We start from the raw sequence: 26,476 nt of genomic DNA, 5'->3' as shown, positions 1-26,476 counted from the left end.
ATCTCCATGCTCTAAGTCCTCCTTTTATGCCCTGCCGGCACTGCTTCCAGCCATCATTAAGCCCTGTTCAGAGTCCACTCAATGTGGACTTACTAGTTCGAACTAGCAAAACGCTAGTTCGAACTAGTTTTTAGTTCTAGATGCGTTAGTTCGAACTAGCTTAGTTCGAATTAACTAATTCGAACTAAGTTAGTTCGAACTAGCGCTGTAGTGTAGACGTACCCAGAGTGTTTAATCTAGAACCTAAAGATATCTTAGGGTATGTCTACACTACCCTCCTAGTTCGAACTAGGAGGGTAATGTAGGCATACCGCACTTGCAAATGAAGCCCGGGATTTGAATTTCCCGGGCTTCATTTGCATAAGCCGGGTGCCACCATTTTTAAATCCCGGCTGGTTCGAACCCTGTGCCGCGCGGCTACACGCGGCACGAACTAGGTAGTTCGAACTAGGCTTCAGTAGTAAATTTTGGTAGTAGTAAAATTCAGTAGTAAATTTTGGGAGCTATGACAACTGGTTGCCATCAAGAGTTGCTGAGACACGGAAGCTAGAAATTCAAGCACTCACAAAAATATTAAGCTACTTTATTTCCTGACCTCAGCAGAGAGAAGATGCATCCCACTTCCCAGTGCTAAAAAATAAGTTTATTTTTTCCTGGGGGACAAAAGCCCCCGCTGCTCCATACATCACCTCCCCACCTCACTTCTGCCATCTTCAAGAAGGCAGTTAAGTGCATTGAGCAATTGTGACAATATCTACTTTAAACACATTCCAAAACCTCAAAGGAATTTAAGATCAAGTAATAAGGCAATATAACAATTCAGAACTGGAGATGCTCTGTGGTCTGCTGAATAGGCACAACATTCAGAAGAGTGGTGTTTGGGTCCTGGCTCTGCAACAGACTAGCTATGTGACTTTGCACAAACCACTTCACCTCTCTTGTTTTCCTTCTCACTTTTTCTCTGGCTTGGTAATTTGGTTTGTGAAGTCTTTGGCTCAAGGATTGTTCTGAAAAAAATTGTGCAGCACCTAGCATTTTGGGGTCCTACTTTCAATTGCCACCTTGAGGCTCTGTGGTTATATAAATAAGGATAACAAGATCACAGAACATTCAGTGCCTAATTGCACTAATGATGAACAACAAACAAACAAAAAAAACCCCAATCACTATATAATCACTTTTTAATCACTGTCATGATTAAAAAATGTGCAGGATTCCCCACTGCGTAAGAGATATTGAAGCATGAGATGAAATAACTCCTCTACTTTGGCTCAACACCTCCCAGGAACTGGGTAGCAATATACAGGTTCATACTCCAATGTGCATAAATTAGTTACAGATGCTTTATCTAGGAGAATTATTAAATAAGTGTAGGTCCCCCTCCCCTGGAACTCTACAGCAAGCACACTAAGTTATAATAATATGCATCACCTTTATAATGCTGTTTATTGTGTCTGTCTCAGGTGCAGCAGATTGGTCACAACACATCCTGACGGCTTATAATGCAGGGAGTTATAACATCAGAACAGACCTTCACGCTCTCCGGATGCAGGTAATGTGTAAGGCAAGGTATCAGATTTCTTAGTGTAGTCGTTCACTCTCCAAGATCATGTCATAAATCATACATTCCCCATCACTCAGGCCTTGCATAACTGTTGGATAATTCTATCCCAGAAAGCTTTTTGGGGAGGAATATTTATGATCTATAGTACAATAGCTGAATCAAATTCTGTGCTATTTTACTATGACAGTCCCCTTAATTTAGGCAACAGTACCTATCCATTGAAAAAATGACTAACTTCTAGTTCTCATCCCAGAAATCATCAGAAATAAATTACAGCAAAGCTTAAAACCTCACCAGCTCAGTGAAAGAAAGAACATTTGGCATTTTAAAATGAGGTTCAGGTGTTAGAATAAATCTGCTACAGTGACAGTGTAATTCTGTTTTTCTGAAATATGTTAGATGTTTCTAATTAGGTAGGATATGACTTAGCACAAACAAAATGTGCTCTCTTTATTTTTATTAGTCACAGAGCACCATGCATTTTAAAAAGTGCCGAAAGGCAGAGTTGCTCGCCTGGGGGAGTTTTCAGTATTTTTTTGCCTACGTGGAATCAATTTGAAAGAGGCCTGAAAGAAGTGATACGTCAGTGACATTTAGTGGCACCCAGGAAATATTTATTGAGTGTGCTAAGCTGTCAGCAACAGGGAAATGGTGAATTTTGTATTCATCTAAGGATGAGTTCATAAGTATTCTATTTATTTAGATTTAAATAATAATAAGATGATTATTAAAACCTCTAGGCACCCCTAGATGTAATTAGTGATCCTGTAAATCCCAGCGCTCTCAAACAAGAACTCAGCCAGTCAGTGAACCACAAAAAAGCTTTCCCACCTTTGACCATGGAGGGAAGCATACCCTCATCACTTTCCAGAAACCCTATGGACTAAAACACCATGACTATGTCTACCCTACAGGATGTTTGTGCAAAAACAGCCATTTTTGTGCAAAAACCCGTGAAGCGTCCACACCTCAAGTGTGTTTTTGCGCAAGAAAATATACAGTAAAACAACAGAAGAGAGGGCTTTTTGCGGTGTAGGTATACATCTTTCTATGAGGAATAACTCCATTTTTCGCAAGAGTTCATGCACAAAAAGGTATGTGTGGATGCTCAACAAGGGTGTCTTGCACAAAAAGTGCCTAGCAGATAAAAGCACAGGTGCTCTGATGGCCATTCTGAGAGTGGCAATCAGAACTTTCTTGCACAGGAGTGTCCATTCAGTGTGGATGCTCTCTTGCGCAAAAGCGCATCGCTTTTGAGATGCGCTTTTTGCCGTGTGGATGCGCTTTTGCGCAAGACGTTTTTGCGGAAGAACTCTTCTGCAAAATGCTCCTTGCACAAAAACCCTGCAGTGTAGACAAAGCCCAGATGTTGGACTGTCAGCCTTAATTGCAATCTGGAGCAGACAAACATCTCTAACCATTTCAGAGTGTTCTAGTGTCATTCTTCTAGTGTCATTCTTCTTATTTTTTAAGTCCCAGCAATGGCTTATGCACTGAACTAGATACAAAATGAAGACACTTCATGCCCCAGAGAGCTTAAAGTTGAAGGGTGGACATACACACTGTAGGTATGATTAAGTTAGCGTGCCAAAAATAGCAATGAAGCCATGGCTTCATGGACAGTGGGACAAGTTAGCCAACCTAGGTGCAATAGGAACCCCACGGCTGAGAATTACTTAGGGCTTGATTCAAAGCCCATTGAAATCAAGGAACAGACTGACAGTGACCTTTGGATCCGGCCTTTGAAGGGATTTGTTTTGTTTTTCACAAGGAACTCCCCATTTCCTTAATCCACTTTGAAAATTCAGCTGTAAGCTCCGGACTGGCTTGCTTCTCACAGACACATGGAAGAAGCACAATGTTATGAGGGACTTTAACAGAGGAAGGGGGTGGCTTGGTGAATCATGGCTGGGAAAGTATTTCTAGCAATAGGAGAGCGGGAATGTGGAAAACAAGGAATGGAGGAAATGGGCGAGTCTGACAGGTGGGAATATGAGATCAGAAACAAGGACTGGGGTGGGGTCTCATAGGGTCACAAAGTGAGGGCAAATGGCATGATTCTCCACTGCCTGGCACCTTGTGCAGTCATTGACATCTGTGTAAAGTGAGTGTAACACTGTTCCATTTTCATCTGGCAGCATTTCACACTCATTTTATACTAGTGCAAAGTGTGTAGCCTTGGTAAGGTAAGTGATCTGTGACCAGTCTATTAGACAGAGCGTGTCATGGCTGAGGCTTTGGTCTGAATGCAGTTCATAGATGTAGTTGCTCAAGCTGTGCAGAGGATAGAAATCCCATTTCACAAAGGATTTTGAAATTTGGCTTCAAAATTCTCTCCAAACAAAATCCCAAAATTAATACACTTCAGACACATCCAAATATTTCATTTTGGTTTTGGCTTTTTAAGAGATATAGACTGTGAAATTTAAAATGTAAAAAACAAAGGTGAAAAGATTTACTTCGGAAGAAGGTCAAAATGGGACGTTTCAACATTATTGCAACTCCCTCCCTCCCTTTTTAATCTGAAACAGAATTGTGGTGAAATCAACATGATTTAAAGTATTTCACTGTAGACAGGACAGCATTTTCCAAAGTTTCTGACTTTTTTTTTAACCAGCTATAGTAGTTGTCTCTAGTGCAAACTCCCAGTGTGGATGTACTGCACCCACATAAAGCGGGGCTTGCAGCAATGTGGTTCCGCCTGGTTTCAAACGGGAGTAAACTACACTGATGCAGCACAAAGGGCTGATGAGACAGGCTAGAAAGGCAGGACAATTGTATCAGGTAGCCGAGCTCAGGGACTGGGGCGTAAAGGAGAGAAATGAGAAGTGTGTGCTTCATTTGGGGCTCTAATAGTAGGCATCAGATTTCTTCCATTGGGACTGTCCAACATAGCTACAATGGAGTGGGAGTGGGGGCTTGGACAAGTGCACAAAAGCTCTAATACAGATAAGCCCTTAGTTACACGTGGCTAGTTACATTGTTCAGCTCTTCACTAGCTGAGTGATGAACAAGACCCTGCATTCTCACTTTTATCCCGGATGATACACAGAAATGGAGGGGCTCCCCAGTGATTTTCTTCAAGACTGTGGTGAAGAGCTTTCTAAGGTGTACGGGACAGGCATACCCCTCTTGGCCTCCACCTTTCTGCACCCTCAATTATTTTCCACTACTACATTATCCAGTGCAAGTATAAAACTTATATACATAGTAGTCAGGTGCTGACACTGGATCGGGATGCAGAAGAGCCTGCTTTGGCTTGCAACTGATTGAGGGTCACAGCAGCAGAGTGGTATGGGCAACAGGAATGGGAAAATTAAGGAACCAGTGAAAGAGTCAAGAGCTGCTCTGTTTGACAGTCATGTTTTCTCAATCATTGCTTAAAGCCTTACAAATTGCAAGCAGGGCCGGCTCTAGGTTTTTTGCAGCCCCAAGCAAAAAAATTTTTCGCCGCCCCCCTTTTTTTGTCCAGGGAGGGACTTGGGGACACGGGCACTGGGAACACCAGAGTTCCCCTTCCTCAGACAAAGGAAGAGGGAGAATCATCTGGATCCCAGGCAGGTGTGAGGTTGTCAGGACACAGCACAAAGGGGTTGGGTTCCTGGGCAGGTGTGTGTGTGGGGGGGCAGGAGGGTACAGGGCTCAGATAGTAGGGGGAGGGAGGATTGTTTAGAGAGCCAGACAGGAGATGGGGATCCAGGTGGGAGGCAGAGGGAGGGGGGGAGAAGAGGAGACGGGGTCCCAGCAGGGTTGCAGTGGGCTAGGAGGTGGGGTTGCTGGGCAGAGGCCAAGCTGGGGAGGAGAAGAGAGGGGAGAGGTAGCAGGGGGGAGGGAGGGGTCGCAGTATAGTGGGCAGGGACACACAGGCCGGGGGGGGGGAACAGCTGGTCAAGGGGGGGTCACAGGCAGGGGAGTTGCAGGGGAGAGAACACAGGTGGGAGGGGGGCGGGAGAGTGTGAGTTGCAGAAAGGGTGCACAGGAGGGGGGATTGCCAGCCGGAGGGGGAGGGGGGGCGCACTCATGAAGGCGAAGAAGAGGCCTCCGGGCTCAGCCTCATCAGCTGTAGCCACCCTCTAGGAAGTACCCGGGGCTGCCCACGCAAAGCTCCCAGCACTCCAGGGCCAGGCGCAGGCCCCAAGCATCCGAGCAGCCGGGCGTGGGGCTCCCCACTCGGAGGGGTGGGGTCTTGCCACGGCGGAGCCCCAGCCCCCACTGAGCCCCTGAACTCCAGTCCAGTGAGCTGGCTGCCGGGAGCAACCACCATGGCCACAGTCTGCCCTGCCAGGCTCAGCAGCACTAGCCGCGGCTGCCCTGCACTGGGACCAGGCACCCCACCCTCCCAGTGTCCTGGGGCCTGCTGCAGGCTCCAAGCAGCCGGGCGCGGGGTTCCCAGCTCAGGGCGGCCTTTGCAGGGCTTCCCGCTGCCCTGCTCCTCCTGCGGGCCGGAATGCCTGGTGCCACCCCAAGCACCTGCTTGGTTTGCTGGTGCCTAGATCCGGCCCTGTTGCAAGGCTGCTGCTGCTCGTGAAAAGGGGACGAAAATGGATGTTGGGAGAAGAAGCTGGAGCACATGTGAAAAGTTTCCCTGCTGGGAATGCAATCTTATAAATGGAGATATAAATATGTGACTAGCTTTGCAGCTTCTCCCTCCAGCCCAGGGTACTTGGGCCCAAAATGTAATAATTTACATACCCGTATTTAAAAAAATCCCAAAACTTTGGAACTTCCAACACATAATCTTTGTTAATTCAGAATTAATGTTGCTCAAGTGCATTTTCTCACAGGACAATAAACACTAAAAGGAAATTTATACTTTATGGCATGTCTCACACCAACATAATTGCAGGTCCCCAAGCTCTTTACCATCATAACACCAAATCCCACCAGCACAGTTATATGTGCACTTTCAGTTCAAAGCCACCTTGGGTGCACACAAAAACACAAGAAATCACTCTAGAGTGCACAGTTTGTAACACTATCTTCTGTAATGTTCCCATTAAGCACCAAGTGCACATTTGGAGATGAGAGTGGGAAGAAGAGACTGACTGCCTGACATTTAGAGATAAACTGATATGACACTGACATCTCTTGGAAAAGTGCTGTTTCTTACCTGAAAAACAGTTTAGATGGAGTGCGAGGCAGATGGCAAAATTTAAAATTAGATTTACAAGCCTTCATCAAGGGAGAATTTAATTGCCATGTTCAATCAGCCCACAAAATCCTAGAATGACAATTTAAACAGACAAAGTAATTTAAACCCAATCTTGAGACATCATAGAAGATAAAGTCCTTCCTTGGATGACTCACTTGGTGATGTTGTACTATGTACAGATTATTTTATCCTATTCCATTATCTAGCGTGCTCATTGCAGTACCCTCTTGTGTCCCAATTTCCATGACATCTTCCTACTTTTTTTCCCCCCACAGTAGGAATATGCCCAGAAGAATAACAACTCCATTGATGTGCTGTAGCTCATCTGAAAGGTACTGGAAGCAGGTAGTAATTGTGACTTGGGAGGTGCAGAACTATAAAGCTCCTCACATTTAAAACATCTGATCTGTCCTTTGCTAGTGTTGGGATTTTGTGGTTCCCAGAGAGTCAGGTGCTGGGCAGAATCAAGGGTCTTCAATTCAATTCAATTCAATTCAATTCAATTCAATTCAATTCAATTCAATTCAATTCAACAAGACTTTATTCAATGTGCACAAAGGGAGAGCCCCTGGTACTAAAATCAGCCAGAGCCCCTCGAGCAAGGAGCCCCTCCCCTTGCTGTTTTACAGCACATGGCAGTTACAGGTTACATAACACAAACTTCTAAATCAATCAGATTCAACCTTTCCATATATGGCTTTGTTTGTCACATGCTTTTACTTCTCCACTCCACATGTTGAGTTCACCCCCCCCTGCCCCTTGGTCTTTTCTAGGCTGTTGCTAGGGTGGTGAGCCACAGCATGCTTCTTTATGCATACCTACTTTCCAAACCACATTTTGTTTAAAATGAACACATGCATACCCTTCACTAGCATGCTTTAAAAGTGTGCTTATTTTCAGGCAGAATGGCTCTTGCGCAGGACAGGGTTTTTGTGCAAGAAGGAGCAGTGCAGATTTGCATAATCGCGTCTGGGCACTTTTTCAAAATACCCTCTTTCGAAAGAAAAAATGCAGTCTAGACAGAGTTATTTTGAAAAAAACCCTTATTTTGAAATAACTCTTAAACCTCATTTTTAAATGAGTAAAGGTTATTTCGAAAGAAGGGTGTTTTTTTTTAAATAACCCTGTCTACACAGCGTTTTTTCTTTCGAACTAGAGTATTTCAAAAAAGCGCCCGGACACCATTATGCAAATGGAGCATGGGAAATTCAAATCTGTGCTTCATTTACAATTTCGCTCAGCTGCATTTGCATTCCTCTCTCAAAAGAGGAATACAGTGTAGATATACCCTAAGTGGTCCTAGCTCTTACTGTTTGGGAGTTCTTGAACCAACGGTCTCACAGATGAATGGATGGACACACAGACAAACTCTCCCAACCATATAGTAGATTACATAATGGAGAAAGGGGTTTGACCGATAGCTCTGGAGACTTACAGGGCATGAGTCTCTCATTTACATGAAGGCCTTTTTATACTGCTCTGGTAGCAGCTTTAAATCAAATGTAACTTACTCCCACCTTAAGATCTCTTTTTTTCTATTGTTGATCTCTGTGCTTTTACTTTTCTTCTTTCATCCATCAGAGCATTGATTTCATTTGTTCTGCATGAGCTTTTCTTAGCTATTAACATCACACAAAGGCACAAAGATTGACAATAGAAAAAGAACACTAAATAAAATTATAAAGAATAAACGAAGATTTAAAAAGTCTGAATGACTGAATGAGAAATGCAAAGAAACTGAACAATTGCATAAATAGAACAAACCGAGGGAGATGTATCAAAAGAAAATAGTCTTCAATTACAGAAGACAGGTGATCATTATGACCCTTATGGAGAAAAACTGACAACTGACAGTCCCTAAGGGCAAGAACAAGAGATGGGAAGAATACATCAAAGAACTATATCATCATGATAGATCTGAAAAACCCAAACCAGAGATTACTCAAACAAGCTTGCCGATAATGGACGAAGAAATCACGGCAGCAATATAGAGACCTCTGTATGGAAAAGCAATGATTCGTGATGGATTGTTAAAAGACACAGGCAAAGAAGACTTGAAAGCTCTGTTAAAGGTAAAGAAAAAACAGGAGACTTACCAGAAAACTTTATAATCCATAGCCATGTTCATTTTGGGGATTTGGATACAGAGTTTGGTTGTAAAGTCTGTAGAACAACCAACCTACAATCACATGCCTCTAGACATAGTATTTTGTTCAAAATACAACACAAAAAAAGATTTGTAAGGAAATAAGCAAACTGCCATAAGGCTTTATATATGGAAATAAACACTATTATTAACTTGAAGCTCATGCCAGAAAGAGTAGCTGAAATGGTGAAAATGATACACTTCTGACTTCCAGAAAGCATTTGACATAATCTACCACTACAAATTGCTCAACATATTAAAGTCTATAGAAATTGATGTATATGAACTCCAAGTAATAGAAACAATTATTCTGGAATCAAAAGGCAATTATAATGAGAAATGAAAATGAAAATCTCATCGTGATCAAGAGAGGAGTGAGATGAGATTGTATGGTGTCATCAACTTTATTCAACATTTATAGTGAGTGATTGATTCAATTAACCTAAGAAACAGAAGAAGATATTAAAAGGAATGGAAATATGGGTGAATAATATTCACAATGAGGATGACACATCACTGTTGGGTGAGACAGAAGGTCTAATGAAATTAGTGAAGAATATATCTATGACTATAACAAAGATGATGTTAGAGTTGAATGCGGAGAAAACAAAAATTATGGTGGTATGCAAGAATCTTATGAAAATATACAAGATTCCAGTGAATGACACCGCCAGTCTGAAAGTTAGAAATTATCACTACTCATGAAGTATTATTCTGGAAGATGAAATATTGGATACTAACATCACCAAAATAGAAAGAGTGAAAGAGATATTCTGAAAGAATAAATATCTGGTGAAACAGGACATAAATCTGAATACTAAATACTGACTTTTATAAAACATTTGATTTGTTTTAAATTACAACTATGAAACATGGACATTCAGACAACTCAAAATGAGGAAACTACCATCCTTTGAATTATGATGTTGTGCAAGAATTCTGAAAGTTTCATGGGCAGTGTTGGGTTCAGGATACAGGAGACACAAAGTGGGTGAGCTAATATCGCTGATTGGATGTTCAGGTATTGGAGATGATTGGAACTCAGCCAATGCTAGCTAGTAAGAAATCTTATCCAACCAAAGATTTGATTTGAAGGCATATTTTAAAAGGTTCAGTGGGCAATGAATGTTTACGAGCTCTGTTAAGGGGAAAATTGATGGCAGATCATGAGGAAGAAACAGAAGTTCTTGGATGAACAATGTGGTTTTGTGGGTGAATAAAATGGATTAGTCACCCACAAAGAAATTAACAGAGGATTGTACAGAATGAGCTATCATGGTGGGAAAACTCCAAGAATGGGTGTCACATAAGAAGGCAGCACTTTTATACTGCCCAAGTGGTATGAAGGGGTCTCAGTGTAAATGAGAATCAGGTCCTAAGTGTTTACAGACTCACTGCCTCCCCAATATGCCTCAAGTTTATTCTGGAGAAATGATCTTAATATGGGAGAGGGGTATTCTGTTTCCATGATCATTCAATCTTAAGGGTTTTTTGAGGACTAAGATTACCAAAAAGCAGCCAAACCTTTAGTCACCATTGACCTCCTCCTCCCCCGTTACCTAGAGATGAAAGATATTTATTTTATTGTTAGATTTTGTAAAATGCAGACCATTTAAATTGTTGTGGCTCATGCCTACAGTAATAAAAAACAATGCCATGCTCAATTAGCCTGCTGAAAAAAAGGTCATCAGGCTGTGTCTGTAGATCAAAGACAGGTCTTCTGTCCTAGAAGACCCCTGACTTCAAAGAGAAAGAGGGAAATGTCAGTCCAGGACAAAGGTGCTCTGCTAATTCCATGCACAATCTCCAAGTACCATTCCAACATAAAGATTATGGATGCATCCATATTATGGATCCTCTAAAGCAGTCATGTGCCTTGGGCTTCCACCAGTTTTGAACATGGATTATCTATGATAGGGTATGTCTATACTACAGCACTAATTCGAACTAACTTAATTTGAATTAGTGCATCTAGACCTAAAAACTAATTTGAATTAGCATTTTGCTAATTTGAAATAGCATGTCCACATTGAGTGGACCCTGAACTGAAGTTAAGGCTGGCCGGAGCTGCTGCCTCAGGCTAGCTGAGGGCTGTGCTTAAAGGGACCCGACCCCCCACCCCGGACAGATAGTTCTCAGGGTTCCCCGCTTGCTTGTCTAACTCGATGAGGGACAGCAAAGCAGTCCTGTCTTGGAGTGCCCTGACAGCACTCGGCCATCAGCCCGGCTGCACTTGCCACAGGCTGCCATCCAGGGGGGTCAATCGGGGGGCTGTCAGGATCCAGGAGGCCCTGCAAGAGAGCTTCCACCCTGAGGAGCCCGCAGAGCCACCCCAGTCCTCCCCATCGGGAGCTCGTGCCCCATTCCTCCCTCACCTCCTTCCACTTACCCCTCCCTAGCCCCCATTCCTGATGTAAAAAATAAAGGACACGTGTGTTCAAAAATAGAAATTATCTTTATTTAACAAAACTGGGGGTAGGAGAGGATTAACCTCTGGGGAGACTGGGAAAAGGAGGTGGGAGCGGGGAAGAGAGAGGGTGGGAGAGGGGAGGGGGAAACCTGGAAGGGGGAAGCCAGGGGAAGGAGGAGGAGGGGAAGTATAAAATTATGGTACGCCATATCTTCAGTACTGTGTACAGATGTGGTCTCCTCTCCTCAAAAAAGGTGTTTTGGCCTTGGAAAGGGTTCAGAAAAGGGCAACTAAAATGATTAGGGGTTTGGAACGGGTCCCATATGAAGAGAGGCTAAAGAGACTGGGACTTTTCAGCTTGGAAAAGAGGAGACTGAGGGGGGATAGCTTATGTTCTAAGCTCAGGGTCAGGGGTCTCACTGGACCAACTTGATTTTCATGCAAACCTGCTCCTGGGTTCGCATGTGGCCTTTGGTGGCCAGGCTGGCAGCTATCCTGCCCTAGACGGTCACTTTCCTGTGCCTAGTGCGGAGATTGTGGACGTTGGAGGCCTCCCCCCAAACCTGGGTGGGGTCCACGATCTCCGCACTAGACCAGGTGGGCGCCCACCTCTAGCGGCCCTGGGCAGGCTCCTGGGAGCTGCCAGCCTGGTCCTGGGAAGAGGCGGAGGACTGGGTGGCAGCGGGTAGCTGGCTCATGCCGTGCCAGGTGCAGGGTCTGCTGGCTGGGTGCTGGCAGGCTTGCACATGGCATGGGCACTGTAGCCAGACCGTGGCCCTTTAAGGGCTCCAGGGCTGGGAGGGGGGCAGAAGAGTTTCCCTAGCTTGGCCCAGAGTGGCCACCAGGGCAAGCTGGGAAGGGCTAGCCTCCAACTAGTTCGAATTAAGTGGCTACACAGCTCTTAATTCGAACTACTTAATTCAAACTAGGCGTTAGTCCTCATGGAATGAGGTTTACCTAGTTCGAATTAAGTTCGAACTAGCGGTTTGTATGTGTAGCGCCTATGAAAGTTAATCCAAACTAATGGCTGTTAGTTCGAATTAACTTTGTAGTGTAGACATACCCATACTGCCTAGGCAACACTTCACCATCTTCCAGTCCGTGTCTCCATCTTAGTAGATCAAAGTACAGTTTCAAATATGGTTGAAATTGCAGTTTCAACCCTATCAAGGTACCTTATAAAGAGCCCTCATGCCAGATTCATGAAGTTTCCTCTTCTTCCGCCCCATATCTCTAAAATGTGACCCACACCTTCCCACACCCCATTCTGTGAAGGTGTCCGTATGTTTGGCCTACTGAAAAGTTGCAGATGGTGTTAGAATGACCAGAGGTACAGACCACCTTCGTGAAGGCTCTGTTCCTCAATTTACCCATCTTACTTCATGGCACCAGGGTCTGATACAATCCCTGTGGGTGAGTTCACATTTTAGAGAAGGGATTGATGCAAGTTAACACTGACAAAGATATATGAATTTTGGGGGTGATGGAATCTTTGCGGCAGTGGCTGATGCACCAGAACGCAGGCACAGCACCTCCAGATCCCTCAAGCCTGAATGCAGTGGAACAACTACAGATAGGAGCCACAAAATCTGGAGAAGAGAGAAGGAGGAAAACATGCCACAAAGCCAGGACTTTCTCATACCTTGGATCTGCAGCCCTGGTTTCTGGTTTCTCCACTCAGGGAAGGAAGCACGTAAGGTTCAGATCTTTCAACAAATCAGAGGCTAAAAATAATGGTCTACTACTGACCACAATCATTTTGGTATTCTTTGCATTTAGATTTCTCAATAGCTGCTTTCAGAAAGGCTCATCTCGCCACTGCAATGCAGGTTTTTAGACATGCCAAGTGCAATTTTGTCATCGAATAAATAAACAGTAATTGTAATCAGATGCTTATGTTGCTGCCGTAAAAGCCTAAAGTTATGCTTTCCCTCTTCCTTTTGTAGCAAAGGCCCCAGAAATGCTAGAAATGATATAGAATAAATGAGAACTTAAAAAATAACAGAAAACAAAGTTCCAGTATCATCACAACTCAAAATTTATTCAACAGCAAAGTTGAAGGGAATATTGGATATTTTCCCTTTCCAGGGTAAATGTTTCAAAGGGAAATTAAAAATAAAGACGTCATCTCTAACTGAACTCACAATAATCATTATTTTCCATTAAATATATTTGTTTGGCCAAAACCTCAAAGTTAAAATCCATCGTACAAAAAATAAATCCCTTGCAAATGCATAACAGTGTAGTAATGACGATTCCCATGTAGATGTCTCACCATTTTCATTCACCTGTCAAATCTATTATTTTACTTTGAGCCAAAAAAGAAAAAAACCTTGAACGTCATCAAGCCAGCTTTAGAGGCAAATGAGGCTTAGAATAGCTACATGGAGAGAACATAAGTGGAGCCTTCATTCACAATTTGTGCTAGTGATTTCGGAGAAATGTCGGGCTATTTAAGAGATGGCAGAAAAAAAAGTAAGAAGCATTGAAATGTTATAGTGCACAGTACAGCAAAACCCTGAAACTACTTATTCTAGGTAACAATAACTCTGGCAGAACACAGATGATGGAGATCTGTAAAGGCTGATGATAGTGATAATGGTGCAGAAGTTTAAGCAGTTAATATTTTTCATCTTGTTTTTGAATCAGTTGTGAGACGACTCTCGGAATGGGTAGGGAAAATTTTGCTCTTTTCACCTTCCACTTAAGTAGTTGCTTCTCCTCTCTACCTCCCAACTTCCAGAGAAAGCACCTGCCGTGCCAGGTTTGGTTTCGTAGGCATGCAGTTTGGTAGCATCGTATTTTATTTAGAAAGACTATTCCGGCGTTAAAAATGTAAACGTTCCTCTGATGGATACTGTTTAGTGGTCTTCAACGTTAGCCACATCCAATGGACTGCAATTAGAAGTTAATTAAAGCAATTTAGTTTTTGGCTAGCAATGGGGGAGATGGGATCAGGGGAAGGAAAAGATGCAGGGAATGGAAAGAAAAGTGAGTTGTTTCAATCATAGTTCATAACCCGTGTGCCCATGTGGGTCTCTCTCTTTTTGTTTAATCTTTCCAGTTATAATATTTCCAGTTTAAATGTGAGGTTCAGTAGGCAGTTTCAGTTACAGTCATAAACAAAATCATAGTTGCTGGGCTCCTTTGGAATTGGCGGGGGAGCATCAGGAATCTGTATGTTCTCCAAGTCGAGGAGGCGCAGCTTTATCTCCATGCTGAGTAGGGTGTCCAAGTCATTTCGTGTCAGGTCACTCATCATATCCTTCCCAAGGAGGGCATTTAATCCGTCGGTCCAGATACAGTACTGTCATGGAAGACAAGAACCGCCGTTAAGTCTAGACCATGCAAAACAAATCAGCCCCTTCTATAATCTCCAATGCATTTATACTTTGGTGACTTAAGAACATCTCTAAAATTAAAAACTAGACAGATGTACTAAAACACCTTTTGTGCTTAATTTAAACATATTTACTAGTGATGAAGTGTGAAACACATAAATGTTTCAAACTGCTAGTCAGAATATAGTAAGAAAATTCCTGGAAAAACAACCAAATGAAAAATGTTCTGGTAAAAATGATAAGGAATTTTTCTGATATATTTGGTTTGTGTATTTTTACAGCAAACCAAACCCTGAAAATAACTGGCATTCAGTTTTCAACAAAACAATATGGCTGTGTCTAGACTGGCCAGTTTTTCTGGAAAATCAGCCGCTTTTCCGGAAAAACATGCCAGCTGTCTACACTGGCCGCTTGAATTTCTGCAAAAGCACTGACTTCCTACTGTAAGAGAAATCAGTGCTTTTTGCGGAAATACTATGCTGCTCCCGTTTGGGCAAAAGTTCATTTTGCACAAAACGTTTGCACAAAAGGGCCAGTGTAGACAGCTGAGATTTGTTTTCCGCAAAAAAGCCCCGATCGCGAAAATGGCAATCGGGGCTTTTTTGCGCAAAAGCGCGTCTAGATTGGCACGGATGCTTTTCCGCAAAAGCTCATTGTTATAACGCGAACTCCATGCCAATCTAGATGCTCTTTTCCGAAAATGCTTTTAACGGAAAATTTTTCCGTTAAAAGCATTTTCGGAAAATCATGCCAGTCTAGCCGTAGCCTATATGTATTTGGCTTTTTCGGAAAATTTCAAACATGGTGAAACATTTCTTTGTGAACATTTCAATTCGAAAAAAGGCCTTTTTAAAAAGATTCAAAAAAATTGTGATTAAAATAATTCAACCATCTCTAATATTCAATAAATCAGTAAAAGGTATATAATAAATCCAGTGGTTTCTAACAGACTCTTCTTCACTATCAAGAGTGCCACTTGGTATCATGATATTCTATCAAACAGCCTATTTATTTTTAATAATAAACTATTACAAACCTGATCTAAGTTTTAGGTAGTCTAAGGAAATCTTTTTATTGACTTCAATGGACAACAAATTGGACCAAGGTTGATCTAGTATTTAGTTATATGGAAAATATATTTGCCATAAATATTAAGTATATTTTATAAAATAAAATATGTATTATAGAGGAAAAATCCTGCACTATAGGGGGGATCGATTAGAAGATCTAACTGGACTTTACAGATATCTACTTTTTGCGATATTGCAATGATATATTAAATTGTAAAATACATTTGATCTGACCAAATATATTTCACATCAATTATGTCAGACAGTAGATAACTATGTATGTATATATATATATATATATATGTAGGTGAGGTTGAATACAACTACATATTAATAAGTATGTATCTGTACACACTCACATGGATAAAAAAAGGTATACAAACACACATATATGTATAACCTATACATAAACACCTCTTTATGTTAATAAATATATATTCATCTATTTTCCTGACCAGGAAACTAAATTATTTTCAATAGTCTAAAGTCAATCAATGTTCTGTTCTTCATAAAAATTAAATGTCAAGTTACCCTGCCGTAATTCTAAACAGCTTTGTTTGGCCTGTAGAAAACTTTGTAGTCGTGTCTTAAAAATATAGGAAATGCAATCTTAGTCCAAAGCTGACAGTTTGAGATAAACATAAGCTGAAAAACTGTTTTAGATAAGCAACAAACCCAGGAGAGTTTGGTGAACAAGAGTCAAACTTCAATCAAATCAGACACTTCCATTTATTACTACAAACCATTTATGGAACTATGAACAAAAGTCCTCGAATGGTATAATCTAATCATAAAGATTTCAATCATGAACTCATGTGTCCTAGTTTGCAAGGGAAAAATTAAATCAACCATAACTGCATTTTTATCTTACAAATCTTTCTGGTAGATTTCATGCCAAACGATGGATTTTAAAATTATCCAATCATGTGCTATAAGTTATAGGCAAACTTAAAGAGAGCTACAGCTGATTGTGTGCTGCAGAAGAAAAGAAAAATAATATTGTTAAAAATCAGAGAAAAAATATCTCAGGATAAATGTAGGGATGTTAGTTAGCAGACAATTACTCGACTACCTGATAAACACAAGGTTATCAGGCAGTCAAGTGGCATACTCAGCTACTCATTCCACCCATTGCTGCCTCTCTATGAGAGGCAGCAGTGTGGGGGGACGGAGGAGGGAGAGGAGACGATGCTGGGGGAGCTGGCTTAAAAGCTGTTTTCTTCCAGCATCGTCTTCACAGTGGTACCTGTGCCCCCCACTGCGCTATCAGAAACAGTGGTTGAGGGGGGGAGGGATGAAGGAGACTGCTGCCAATCAGCCCGTTGGCAGGGCCCGAGCTGGCTGCATGCAGGGGCTGCTCCAGCAGCAGCCCCTGGCTGTGGCCATCCCTGGCTGCCATGAAAGTGGCTGCTGCTGGGACAGCAGTATCCTAGTATCCTTATTTGGCTCAACACCCATCTGCTGCTGTTCTCCTCACCACAACAGAGTAAATGGCATGCAGGCCTCCCACGACCCAGCTCTGACACTGGCCTTCACGCTAACTTTTTGGTCACAAACACAGACTTTTTTAGGCATGCCACTTTTGTTTTAAGTGACCCGGACAACGGGGTCAAGGTGAAAAAAAGAGGAGGATATTTGGAAGAAGATTATAAGGTCTTTGTTAGTTCGTTAGAAAATGGAAACATAGGCTGCATTTTTCAGTAGAGGTGACTGAAATATTTAATAATTTCCATGACAATTTGTCACTAAAAGCAGACATGGACTGTATTTACATTGTTGCAGAATTTATGGCAGAAGGAATCAAATGGGTGTCTAGTCGAGAGGTTGAAGACTATATCTCGTCTAAAACAACCATTTTTAACGGTAAATAAAGCTTTGGGAGCTGTAGAAATTTTATTGTCAACTTCTCTTTAATGAACATTTGCCATCTTCTTGGAAAGAAAATTTTTCAAAGTGACATTGTGAAAAATAATTCTCAGGAAATGCCAAATGAGCACAACTCATTTCTTCTATCAGAATTTACCCCTATTTGAAAGATTTTAACCAAAATTGTAAATGTTAAAGCTGCACACCGAATGCAGTTTAGTTGTTCTTTCTTGTGCTAAGCATCTTTCTAAGTTTATATCTGGAAAGCCTAACTTCTTTGAGACAATCAATTTTGATATGTTCACCTTCACTTTGGAAATTGTCCATTATTTCCAAAGTGTATGCCTCTTTGGGGGATAGACTGTTGTATTGTTTTGCTTTTAGATTTATGCCAACATCCACTGGCCCATGGAGTTTTGTCCCATATCACACCATGAATGCAGCAGAGCAGAATGTATAAGGTTAACGACATTAAACTGAAAACAGGGGGATATGCCATTCAGTATCATAAAAGGCCAGTGCCATGTTTATATCCATAAACTCCACTGAGGGTATGAGAAGAGTTGATGATGCCTGTTTAACAGTCTTGACAGTAGAGGGCAGGAATGTCATACTGAGGTTAACTTAATTATTCTGTAATCTTGTATGAACTGATTACTGATTGCCCAGGAGAAGACAGAAGTTTTATTTCTGTTCACTTGGGAGAGCTGTCAGCTCTCCAATGGTCAAGCTAGACTGAATTAAGAAGAGCTTTTCCCAAACCAGGAAAGGAAGAGGAGGAATTATGAATGAGCACAGTTTACCCAAAACAGGCAGGGGAGATGACAGCTTCCATTCTTCCCCTAAGCTAGGCAGGGGAGAATATCTCTGTGCTCCTAGAGGGGGTCTGGCCTTGGGTGGACGAGGTGCGGCTGAGGCAGCCAGCCTTTCGTACCTCCTGGAGCATGGTGTGCCCCCCCCCAATCCTCAAAGGCACACAGAGTGCACAGCACGGTGCTCCGTAATTTAAAAGGCACGGGGCTCCAAACACTGCCACAGTATCAGCAGTGGTGTCTGTGAGCCCCTTGGAATCACTGAGCTGGCCAGGGGCAACTACTCCCTTCTCCTCTCCCTGTTAGTGGACCTGAAAACAGGAGAAGAGAGAGAGGTCTCTTTGTGTTTTGTTATTATCTGTATTACTGTACCACCTAGGAGCTCCTCTCATAGACCAGGACTCCATTGTGTTAGGTGCTGATGAGACATAGGACAAAAAGACTGTCTTTGATACCTTATAATCATTATAGAGGCAAGAGAGCTACGTACCCCACTCCATCTCATCCCTCCCTCCTTTACTTAAATCCCAGCTTACCTCATGCTTATCAGGAGCGATGAAATTCAATTGGCCATTTGAATCATACAGTATAGAGAAAGCAAGCTCAAGCACCTCCTGGAAGAACAGAGTCATAAAGAAACCCTTATTAGAAGTCTATGAGAGAGTCATACAATCACACCTTGCTCTCTTCCCTGACAAGAGCTCTGAAGGAAACTGAAATACTTTGCTACATGAACCCGAACAAAAATGCTACTCACCTGAAATTCTGCTTCATGTCCAACTAACATCGCCTTGGTGCCAGCATATCACAAGAAACACTGACAACAGAAGCAACACTGTGGCAAAGGGGGTTTAGACAAGGCTAAACATCTGAAGTGAGTAACAGTGACAGTGTGGGGTTGCATACTGGGTTCTGGCCATGGCTAGGTTTTGAGACCAGCCGCACCAAAATCTCAAAAGTTTTGGCACCATTAGACCACAAGTTTTCTCACAAGGACAGTACATTTTGTGGTATTTGTGTCATCATCAATGCTGGAAATCTTAAATTATCTATCCTCAGGAGTTTCTGCCATTTTGGTTGCCATCTGAACCAGAAATGGCAAACGTGTACCTTACAGGTTTGAATTCAACCACGCTGGGGGAAACCCCCATGGGGCATAAAACTGCCATAGCTGGTCTTCTCCCTCCTCAGGGCCACCCCCACCAGAGTCAGGGACATGTTGTGGGGGGTGCCTGTTAAAACAGACCTGCAGTCTGGTGATTCCCACTAACGTAATGCCCTTTGGAGGGTCAGTGCAAACTGCTGTAGCATAAAGCAGCTCTGTAGCTTCACAGAGTTGTCATGAATAATATAAGGAAGGCAGAAACATGGTGAAAAGCTACCTAAGTCTTTCTCCTCACTCTCACTTCCACTATTGCACGCAAGAATCTGGCCCACAGTAGGGATGTTAGGAAGCAAGTAAATAATTGTGCACTCAATAGAATTTCTGTTGACTACACGATTAGTTGATAAGGGAGGAATCCTCCGGGAGTTACCCACCGCGGCCGCTCTGCAGTTTAAAGGTAGTAAGAGCTGGCTGGGCAGGCAGTCCCGCTCCTACTACATTTAAGCTGCAGAGCCACAGTAGGCGTAGCTCCTGGACCTGGAGTGAGCCGGGACTGAGCCAAGCTTGCCCATTCCTGGCTCACACTGGGTCCAGCAGCCACTGTCCGCAAAGGGTCCCAATAGGGAGCTCGGAACCTCTGCAGACAGTGGCTGCTGCCGGAGCAGGCTCTGTTAATGGCCAGCCCTGGCTGCCGCAGACCCTTGTCCCCCCCTCTGCTGCCACTGATAGAGGCAGCAGCGCAGGGAAAAGGGGGGGGGCAGGAGGCACCTCGGAAACAGTGCTGGGAACTGGCTTTTAAGGTGGCTCCCCCAGCACAGGCTCCTTCCCCCCCCCCCCAGCCTTGCTGCCTCTGATATCTGAAATATTTCTGTTCATATTATTCAGTTATAAAGATCCCAAATAATGTTTAATGGGAAGCTGGGGGAGGAAGGGGGAGAGTTAATCGGTTTCCTCCACTAAGTACCTGAGCTGGAATTTTGCAAAGGAATCTAAGGGAGATAGTTAAACATGCAACTTTCACTGAAGGTTCATGGGAATCAGGTTCCTTTGAAAATGCTAGCCCATGTAAATAAATACTCAGCACGTACCAACAGTGACTGCTCTGTTGTCTGAGGTACTGTGGTATTTTCATATGCTGAGTCTAGGAAGTAGATGTGGTATATCAGTTATCGTGGCACGTCTCAACATGAATTCTTACTATTTTTGTACCTAATGTTAATAGTCATTAGCGAAATGATTAGCGTAGCCTCTACTTGGTGGAATCAGAAATATCCCCTACATATCAAGGGCCATCTCTTTTTGCCCCCTCGCTTCATCCTGGTCAGTGGCCCCATAACCCGGATTGTCTTTACTGGCTCTCTTGAAGAATGAGAGAAGAGATCCACACAATAATCATCCCTAAAATGTTAGAAACAAAAGGAACGTGGCTTCCTACATTTACCTCTGAGGGTAAAAAAGGAAACAACTGTAAATCTATGGTGGCTACAGCAGATATACCAGACCAGATCTGATCACAGCTATACAGTGTAAAGTTGAAGTAGCAAAACTGATGTCAGCGGGGTTACTCCAGATTTATACTGGGGTAAAAAGACCAGAATCTAGATGACAAAATTTAAATTGTACCCTATACCTATTTTCTGGTTGATCTGAGACTTTAGCATTACAAAGCAAAAATCCTTGTTTTCCACAGGTGTGGGTATTATCTTAGACTTGCCGTGTTTCAAGAATACACAAAACGAGCTCTCTGGGTTAATTCCCAGAAGCAGCAAGAGCTCCTGGCTCTACGGATGCACTCAACTATCAAATTGCTATAGTTCACACAGTTATGTTCTCTTTTAGGCATGTCTGTCAAGCATATCTTATTAAGAGTAATGATCCTCATTCCAGAACCCAAATTTACCTCTGCCCACACAAACCTGGCATTTTCTTTTCTTAGAGTGTCATCAATTACTGACATCAGAAAATGCCTTGTCATGAAACTGACGTAAAAATAAAATTCATCTTTTATTTTTCTGCAGAGAAGAGTATGTATTTACAGGGGAGGCCACCTGTTATATGAAGCTAAATTTCAAGAAGGTCACTATGATGGGGTAGATCAGGCCCTGAAGCCCCCTGGGATGGTTGTGGCAAAAGCAGCTGATTTTCAAGCGGCCAGTGTAGACAGCTGGCAAGTTTTTCCGCAAAAACAGCTGATTTTGCAGAAAAACTTGCCAGTCTAGACATAGCCTTGGACTATGGTGAGACTATAACATAAAGCTTAAGGTAAGGGCAAGGAAGAAGTGTCCAGCAGAGGAAGCCTTAGAGGCACCACTCTTGACCAGAGAACAGACTGAGGAACACTGTTGGAGGGCACAGAGATGGGCCTCTGTTAAGTGTGTGCCCCAGGAGGGGTTTGGGAAACACAGGCTGTGTCTAGACTGGCAAGTTTTTCCGCAAAAGCAGCTGGACCTTTGTAGACAGCTCAGATTTGTTTCGCGCATAAAAGCCCCGATCGTGAAAATGGCGATCGGGGCTTTTTTGCGGAAAAGCGCGTCTAGATTGGCATGGACGCTTTTCCGCAAAAAGTGCTTTTGCGGAAAAGCATCCATGCCAATCTAGACACTCTTTTCCGCAAATGCTTTTAACGGAAAACTTTTCTGTTAAAAGCATTTGAGGAAAATCATGCCAGTCTAGACGTAGCCACAGCGTATAACTTGGCTGGAGGGATGAATTGCCAAAGAAGGCTTCTGTCAGACCTCTCCCTTCACAAAATTCTCCAACTAATGCTTCATCTCAACTCATCACCTGGGCTGAAGACTCCGACCTGTATCCCACATGCCTGGCCCTTCAGTTATTGCCATATCTTGGAACCATTTTGCTCAGTTCTCTCTCTCTTTGCTGTGCCTTTCCCATTTTCTCAGGTTTGTTTTTTATCATTGGGTTTTACTTTCAATTTTCCATTCAGTCCACTAACTTTCTCATTGTTGTTTCCTCCCTTTTCGGCCTCTCAGTGAAAATCCATTTCTCAACCTCTTCTTCCTGCCAACTCTTTCCACAAGGTCCTCTTTTTGTTCCAGATTCATTCTTTTTCTTACAATCTTCCCAATTTTCTCTCTTCTTCCTATTCTGTTTCTCTTCTTCTCCTGCACCCATTCCTTCATTGTTTCTAACTTCTCACTCTCCCTTAGTTTCACTTTCACTCGGTCTCCTCCCTTCCTCTCCTGTTGAAATTGTCTCTACTCCTTTCTGTATTTACAAGAGGAATCAATGCTGGGAATCGGAGATATGTCTCTCATTGAAATGGAAAGTGAACACTCTGCTTAAAGAGTATTACTGACCACTCCCAGCCTCATAAAGAATCTATCACAGAATAAATGTGAGCAGATCGCATCTCCCACAATGTCTGTCTCTTTTGCTGCTATGTCTGATCCCATTGTGAGGGCCATTCAGAGACAGGATAAGGAAGCGGGGCAGATTTGAAAATCAGACTTATTACTGGTTAATTTGTTATGTTGCCATTGCCTAAGGCTGAGAAGCCGAAGCGGTCACACGTGGCTGAACCCACCATGTGAGCACCCTTCCACCTCATCATGAGGGGTCTCATGGTCCCTAGAGTCCACATCACATATTGGGAACCACAGGCTTATTAAGTCATCTAGTTTATCCACATGCCAGAGCAGTATGGTTCCCACAGTATACTATCTAAAATGGGCACTGGTGTTCTTGTTCTGTGATAACCAAGATGAAATTAAAGAGAACAAATGTTTCTGAAGAATGGAATATCAGACTAATTTCTGCTTAGTAAAAATGCACCTAAAGGTACATCTACACAAGCTGCCCGTTATTTTGAAATATTTTTCGAAATAACGGGTGTGCTATTTTGCCATCCCAGTAAATCTCGTTGGATGAGGGATGGTGCTGTGTAGATGTGCCAAATTTCAAAATAAGCTTTTTCTAAATAGATTTGAGATAAGATCTGCAATTTGCATAGCACAAATTGCAAATCTTATTTCAAGTTTAGGATGATGAGGTTGATGTGTAGACACACCCAGAGATGGAGAAAACTGAATAAAGAAGTATTATTTACTCCTTCACATAGTACAATGACCCAATGAAATTAACAGGCAGCAGGTTTAAAATAATCCAAAGCATTTTGCACACAATTCACAGTCAGCCTGTGAAACTTGTTTCCAGGGTTTGTTATAAAGGCCAAAACCACAGTAGCATTCAAAAAGAATTAAATACATTCACAGAGGGTAGATCTGCCAGCCTCATGCTCCAGCTCTCCCTAGCCTCTGTTTGCTAGAAGCTGGGAATTGATCATGGGACAGACCCCTTGATGATTGTCTGCGCTGTTCATTCCCTCTGACACAGCTAGCATCGGCGACTGTCAGAAGACAGGATAGTGGGACAGATGGAACTTTGGTCTGATCCTATCTGGGCAATTCTTATACTCTTTAAGCTTGCCAACTCAGCAAATGATAGAGATGGATGGGGAATACTAATGATCAGATGACCAGGTCTCTCATACTTTTCTTGTTAAATAGCTTTTAAATCCAATACCATTAATTTGCATAAAATATATTAATATTACATGAGAGGCACAAATGAGCCTAATAGCGAGCCTTGAAAATTGAACCGAATTGAAAATGTGAGCAAGAGCAGCCAAGAATTCAGATCTGCGTCGACCAAGTCATTATGGTTTCATATTGCAACCACATTCCAGTTCAGCTTTGTTTCTGTTTATTTCTAAATGCCCCCACTAGACGAGTAAAGGCTGATACTGGCAAATGGCTATATGATGAAGCCACTGTTAAGAACATTCTGCCAAATCTACTCCTTTTTGCAACACTGGCATTCTCTCATTTAATGTTCTTTTCTGCCAATGAATACACATTAAGGTGCTTGTTCTCTTTCCCAAAAGGCATAACATTATGAAGATGTCTTTTTAAATGCACTCTTCAGTTGTGAAATACAAAGAAAACAAGGTTTGTGAGATTTTGATACCTCATTCTCATCCATCAAACGGAGTTAGACTGAAATTTATCTAAGCAGTGCTGTCATGTTCTGCACAGACTATTACAATGTTACAGACATTGTGTGTCCAGTCTATTTTACACAATAACTACCCTTCCAAATTCTGTTTTTCCCAAAGAGGAAAATGAAGGCATGGACAAAATCAATACACTTGACCATCTATAACCTAGGTGTCCTTGATCCAGGAACACTCATGATTTGGACCCTGGCATGGGGCAGGGAAGAAGCAGCTCTGTACGCTGCCACTCCCCCTCCCTCCCAACTAGAGGAACAGCAGTGCAGGAAAGCACAGGTCTGGAGGCGGTGGGGGACGCGGAGCCACATGTGCTCCCAGGAGCAGGACACAAAGTAAGCACACCTTCATCCCCCTCACACCCACATCCTGCACTTCACCCTCCTTATGCACCCTCCCTTCCTCACCACACCCCCTCCTCACACCCACATCCTGCACCTCACCCCCCTCATACACCCTCCCTTCCTCACCACACCCCCTCACCTTCTGGAAAATTCCATAATCCAGCATAGCCTACTTCCCAAGGCTACCGGATTAGAGGGTCAAGTGTATAATGAATGGAGTCATGAGAAAGGTTATTACTGTCTGTACCCAAAACTGAATGCACAAGCTATGGCTGTAATTATGTTACTCATCAATTCCTGATATCCACATCTTTGGTTAGCAGCTTTATGCCAGTCCATTACAATTTTACCCTAGGAAGTGGAACATGACTGACAGTTGAGAGTACACAAATCTGTACCACTGCTATACAGAATTAAACTTTTCTTTAACCCTCCTTTATGAAGACCATTTTTACCACCCACTTTATGCCTGCTCTCTGTTGTGTGGAAAAATGAATGCCAAGATAAGGAAGCACTAAAAATACTTCAAATATGTCATATACCTGCCACAGCCAAACACTGTTTGTGTGTCAGATGCAGCAAGAGGTGGGATCTGTGTGTAACTCTTGGGTGCATCTGTGTGTTTGTATTCTAATTCAGACAATTTTTTTTGTTTGATTTTGATTTTCATTTGATAAGGACTTTTTCGTTTTCAGTCAGGAACATTCTATAGTGAAAGAAATTCAGGATAAATTTTATATTTCAGAATGACTGTTTTGCTATGTGAGCCCAATACAACTGATATTCGTTACCTGTATGGGAAATGTATGCAAGCAGAGCTTTGGAGATGGTCTGTCCCTCCAGTCACCCTGCATTCACCAATGTTGTACCTTAGCGGCAGTCATTGAGCAAACAATGACTTTTCCTGTGTTTCAGCTGTCTTCATGTGTCCTCATTTCTCATTTTAGGAAAAGATCAGAGGTGGGAATGGAAGGACAAAGGTTTATTGCAATGGTTTGGGGTTTTTTTTGGGGGGGGGGGAGGCAAAGTGGGGAAGCTTTCACTACATCTATCACTATGGTGTCTGTGTCCAGATCTGTCACTAACCCTACACTTTCATGAACATCAAATACACACTTTTCCCCCTAAACTGAACACTACTGAGGCAGGAAATCCTATTTTTACTATTTCATGTCTCAAAATCTTTCTAAGTATCACAACTAGAGTTAGATCCAAAACAGAGCTTTAAAACATTCCCAGTTTCAGACATTGATAAATTCATGTTCAAATCTCCCTGGTTTCAAGTCACATGCAAAGCAATGAGGGTTTTATTTCTCCCACTGAAATTCAGATGCAGCACAGGTTAATGACAGTCTTACTACCTGGATGAGAATTTCTATTTTTTAAAGGTGGCAGAATTTTCCTAGGATCATCTGATCTCCCAACCTCTCCTCAATTTGGAGCTAACATCTCGCAAAAAAAAAAAAAAAAAAAAAAATATCCACAAGATTTTAGCCATATGAAACGTAAACAATAGTGATAGCTTGAATTTCTTGAGCCCAAATTCTGAAAGATAGCCTAAACCTAATCTAGATGTGAACATACTGTCTTCTCTTCTCACTCCCAATGTAACAAGTGAACATATCACTGCCTCCTTA

General features: G+C 42.5%; 1 protein-coding gene across 2 annotated transcripts in view; it reads right to left on the bottom strand.

Moving 5' to 3' along the window:
* Nucleotides 1-13,286: 13,286 nt before the first annotated feature.
* Nucleotides 13,287-26,476, bottom strand: part of ELMO1 (engulfment and cell motility 1) — a 448,991-nt gene continuing 435,801 nt past the window's right edge. For both annotated transcript variants that reach the window (XM_075921743.2, XM_006124065.5), the window contains 2 exons: nt 18,898-18,975; nt 13,287-14,579 (listed from right to left, as the gene is read on the bottom strand). In XM_075921743.2, the coding sequence (XP_075777858.1) occupies nt 14,379-14,579; nt 18,898-18,975 (279 nt within the window). In that variant the 3' untranslated portion in view covers nt 13,287-14,378. The remainder of the gene's footprint in view (nt 14,580-18,897; nt 18,976-26,476) is intronic.

Source organism: Pelodiscus sinensis, chromosome 2, assembly GCF_052426305.1.
Source record: "Pelodiscus sinensis isolate ZL-2025 chromosome 2, ASM5242630v1, whole genome shotgun sequence".
Classification (NCBI taxonomy): domain Eukaryota; kingdom Metazoa; phylum Chordata; order Testudines; family Trionychidae; genus Pelodiscus; species Pelodiscus sinensis.
Note: the sequence above shows the minus strand (reverse complement) of the source record. Positions and strands in the feature narration are given on the sequence as shown.